This window comes from Pinus tabuliformis, chromosome 7, assembly GCF_031772625.1.
Source record: "Pinus tabuliformis cultivar Carrire ecotype Pingquan chromosome 7, CPIR1, whole genome shotgun sequence".
Classification (NCBI taxonomy): domain Eukaryota; kingdom Viridiplantae; phylum Streptophyta; class Pinopsida; order Pinales; family Pinaceae; genus Pinus; species Pinus tabuliformis.
In genome coordinates this window covers 349,357,121-349,361,860 of record NC_142293.1, presented here as the reverse complement: position 1 = coordinate 349,361,860, position 4,740 = coordinate 349,357,121, and the positions used below count along the sequence as shown (strand labels likewise).

General features: G+C 34.7%; 1 protein-coding gene across 1 annotated transcript; it reads left to right on the top strand.

The window, feature by feature from the left end:
• The first annotated feature begins 816 nt into the window (after positions 1-816).
• On the top strand, positions 817-3,481 carry LOC149247387 (xyloglucan endotransglucosylase protein 34-like). Its single transcript, XM_089455876.1, has 4 exons — positions 817-1,270; positions 1,677-1,777; positions 2,530-2,723; positions 2,849-3,481. Exons 1-4 carry the CDS (start codon positions 1,078-1,080, stop codon positions 3,231-3,233), a joined length of 873 nt encoding a protein of 290 aa, XP_089312002.1. The 5' UTR covers positions 817-1,077; the 3' UTR covers positions 3,234-3,481.
• The last annotated feature ends 1,259 nt before the right edge of the window (positions 3,482-4,740 follow it).

The following is a 4,740-nucleotide window of genomic DNA, read 5'->3' as shown; positions in this document are numbered from 1 at the left end:
TGGCCCCAACTAATGTCGTCTCTATCGTTGTCAGTATCCCAATTGTGCACTAACTGCTACAAGCAAAGCAATATTCCTTCCTCTACTTTCAGTACATCATGACAACTTTTCACTTACATAATTTAAAAGCTCTTCTCCACTTAATTCATGGAATGATTGCCATGTTCGGATGCTCTAGAAGCAGTAGAGAAATTATTTTTGGACTCCTGCGGATTGGGATTGATTCGAGAATTCGATATCATCAACAAATCAAATAGATGGATGTCATCTCTACATCGTATGGGGCATTTATGAAGACACTACTTCAATTTTCTCTTAAATTAAGGAGATTGATCGTTTTCTGCCTTTAATAGTGATCAGACATACTACCAGTGGGTGGAATTGTGTGATTATAAGCCAATTATTAAGAAAGTTCTCTACCAGATTATTCTTTCAGCTGGTGCTTGGAATTTCTTAGTCATGATATAATTGGCTATGGGGACTGGAATCGCTTTTCAGTTGGCTAGTCGTACTGAAATTTTTGTATCACACCGCTTCATTGTGGGCTCGTCATAATATTCTTCCCTGTGGACGGTAAATGGTCACAAATACTTGAAGTCTCTGATGCGACTTTTGAACAATTACATGGTCGATAGATTCCAGTCTGGAATAGTTATGTGGATAACGATGGGATCGACCAATTGCAGTATGGAAGAGTCAATGGAGATGACAGCTGCCATTGATGACAATTCAATTTGAATGCAACGAGAACCTATACTGGATAAGATGTGTCATGAGAATCAAACCGATTGCAATATGGAAAACAAATCGGAGATGCTAGCTTCTTTTGATGAGAAGTTAATTCGATTTCAACGAGAACCGGGATTGGATGAGATGTGTCATGCGAACCTAAAAGAAAAAAGTTTCTTGTGAGTGGTTGAAAATGTAGCAGTCATTCATTCAGAGTCATTCTTTATCCCCACTGCTATATATTTGGGGGCTGCGAATTCACTCATGTAAGTCCAGTATTCAAGGTAGTCCAGTACTCTGCTGAGTAGGCAACTTGGACAATCTATGCTTTAAATTCTATCATCAGCAATGAAGAGCTGTGTAAGGCGTTTAGGGTTTAGAAAATATCCAGGACAGTTGATATATATAAGTTCAGTCCTGATTCTGATTCTTTCCTCAGTAGAATCCTCCAGTTTCAATGACAGTTTCGAAATCTCATGGGGAACTGTTCATTTGTTGAATAATGGCCAAACAGCTCAACTCAATCTGGATAGATCCTCAGGTAAATTATTTCCTTTTTTATGGACATTCGAGATTAAGTATCATATTTTTTTCCTTGGACATTGTGCACATTCCCGATTACGTAATATATATATATTTTTTATGGATTTTAGAGATCAAGTATTATATTGGTTAAGAGATTGTTTTCCAAATTAATTACATCATCTATTATTTAGTCTATTTTTCAATCTATTTATTGTGGTTATCAAGATGGACAAAAGAGAAGAATTTAAAAATGTAGATAGCAAAAATACATCCTATCCCAAATATATCCTTTCAGGAAAAAATTGAAATTTAATATTAAATTGGTCTTTCTGAAAAAAATCTTTAACGAGGGGACACTGTGAAAGCACTCATGACTCACACAGTTTGTATTAGGTTTTTTTAATGAATTCTTGTTCCACCAGGTTCCGGTTTTCAGTCCATAAATCAATACCTTTTCGGTAGTGTGAGCATGGCAATTAAGCTGGTGCCAGGAAATTCTGCAGGAACATTGACTTCATATTATGTAAGTCTCTATTTTGAAGCAGTTTTTGGCTAGTTAGGTTTCAGTGTGAATGTTTTGTGTTTAGTTTATAGTTGTTAAATGGATTGTAATTTAATAGTTTGGAAAATTGTTTTTCGGATTAATTATATTGTAAAATTGGGTAGAAGTTTCGAACCAACTAATGTGGTTCATTCTTGGGACAAGGTGAGAAACCAATCTAATTTTGAATGGCTAACACTGAACAATGGTGCATCCCTGCTATTTATGCTCTCAGATCGATTTGTTTCTCACCTTGTCCTGATAATGAACCACATTAGTTGGTTCTAAAAGTGGACCCAATCCTTACAATCTGATTAATCAGAAAAACTGTTTTCTACATTATGAATCACAAAAGTCTTAAATCTAATTTAATAATTATTTGATTGATTATAATGTAACTTAATGTAAATGTATTTGTCTTTTATTTATAACTGTATGATGGATTGTAATACTTCTAAAATACCATGCCTATGTAAGATTATATTATCTAGTAAAAAATAAAAAATAAGAATTAAGAAGAATTTAGATTTTTCAATACATAAATCACAAAAACCTAAATCCTAAATTCAGTTAATAAAAAATTGTTGTTTTTCCTTTCCTCGAACCATAAACCTGAATTCAGTTAATAGAAAATTGTTGTTTTTTCTTTCCTCAAACCATAAAAACCTATTTTGACCTGACAAAGAATTGATAGTAATTAAACCAAATTCGCAATGTTCATAATTTTCATCCAGATGTCATCAGAAGGATCTTCGCACGATGAGCTTGACATAGAATTTTTAGGAAACCAGTCGGGAATGCCGTTGGACCTACAAACCAACGTATTTGCAAATGGAGTTGGGGGTAGAGAACAAAGAATCCGTTTGTGGTTTGATCCCACGGCGGACTTCCATAATTATTCAATTCTTTGGAACCACCAACAAATCGTGTAAGTGTTTTACTAACAGAAACGCAACCTCATTTGTAAGGTGTGAATATGGGGTGAATTATATTTTTCCTACTTTTGGTTCCTTGCCAATTTATAGATATATTTTGCTTATCGATCGTGTGCAGATTTTGGGTCGACTCTACTCCTATCCGAGTCTTCAAGAACAATGGAGCTGCGGGTATCGCATTTCCCGGACGTGCCATGCGGATCTTCAGCACAATTTACGCTGCGGATAGCTGGGCCACGGAGGGAGGAAGGATTAAAATAGATTGGAGTCAATCTCCTTTTGTTGCCTCTTATCACTCCTTTGAAATCAGTGCATGCAACGTGTCGTCTCAATCGTCTGCGCGCTGTGCGAACAATTGGTGGGATCAACCAGAATTTCATAGCCTAGATAAATATCAACTGGGTAGACTTCAGTGGGTTCGCAAAAACTGGGTAACTTACGACTATTGTCAGGATACGGCAAGGTATTCTACACCTCCGCCTGAATGTTCATTGAATCCCTAATCACCATAGTTGAATACAATAATTGTAACTTTGGAGATGTCTTGATTACAATAAGACTAGAATAATTTGTGAGGTTTCATTCAGCTACTTCATAAGAAGATACACTAATCTCTGTAGCTAAAAAAAAAATCTTACAGACCATGAAAACAACAACGGTAGAGTCCCGCATCTTGTTTTCCTTTTACATTGCAATATGGTATTCTCTACTAGTAAAATTTTCATACAGTTCCATTGGAAAAACTGGTTAATTGTGCGTACTCTTTTCTTTTTAAATCGCAATATTGACTCCACTATACATTGATTCATTGTTGATTTCTTAATAATTGTAGTCACGGAAAAATGTTCTGAATTATGGACAAGGTTGTTTCCGGTATTTTATTTCTCCCATATACGGGCACCCTTCCCAGTATACTTGGGATTAATGAATAACGTGATTAGTAAGTTTCAGAATTTGATTATTAACCGGCTGGGACATTCAGAGATAGCATTACTTAGCAGCAGCTTTAACCACGAAGTTACAATTGATTTATTTCATTTATTTGCAGATTAATTTTTTTTTGGGAAATGGGTAGCCTAATCTTATTAGATACAACAAAATTAGAGCAATAAATAGTGATAGGCATTGTCTATAGAAGTTACAATTTTTCTCATAAGGCCATTATTGTGACCTCTTTACACTACTCTAATAATGACCAACCCACCTCAAAAGCAATATACAGAAAGAGCACATTTAATATGCCAGACTCAATAGAGTTCATGAAAGATCAGTAGTAGTATAAATGTCAAGAACATATATCTTGGTTTTATCTGTTTTATGACCATCCATTAAAAAGAAAAATAGCCTGTGTATGAATCTTTAAAGGTATAGGTCTTATAAAAGTCACAAAAATTACAATTACAAGTTTACAGTGTATTTGTTCTTAATTATAAATAAGAAAAAAACAAAAATTAAAACCAAGGTTCATGAAGATAAGAAGTATGGTGTTATTAATGAGATTTAAGGATCCCTTGGGTTGCTTGGTGCAACTCCAATCTTTCTTTGGAATGTTGTATTGTAAATTTTTTTACTATTTTATGCAAGTTCCTTCTTTCTAACTGCCTAATTTTTTTTAAATTAATAAAAAATACTTTTTTGTATTTTGGAATTAATTTGGTATGTTTTATAAATGTCAAATTATTGTTTTTCATACATTAAAAAATATATATATAATAAAGTGACAACGACCACTTTATCTTTATTTTCGTGGCATTGATTAGACAAGTTATGATAAAACGTGGGGGGCATTTTCGACAATTAATGCGGAGTTCACATGCGTGATTCCAGAAATCACCGTTGGTATATGTATCCAGCGCTCGTTCATTGCGCCAATACCACTTACCGCCGACGACCCCCCTCGCAAACCACTTATCCACCTAGTTGTTACAACGGCCAATTTAACACCTCCAACTCCTCGCCAATTATCTTATAAACTAACTCGCCCCTAGCATTGCCAAACTTCCAACTTAA

Coding starts and splice junctions, on each gene's coding strand:
- LOC149247387 (XM_089455876.1), top strand. CDS start 1,078: ATGAAGAGCTGTGTAAGGCGTTTAGGGTTTAGAAAATATCCAGGACAG. Junction 1,271..1,676: donor CAATCTGGATAGATCCTCAG/GTAAATTATTTC, acceptor TTGTTCCACCAG/GTTCCGGTTTTCAGTCCATA. Junction 1,778..2,529: donor GAACATTGACTTCATATTAT/GTAAGTCTCTAT, acceptor ATTTTCATCCAG/ATGTCATCAGAAGGATCTTC.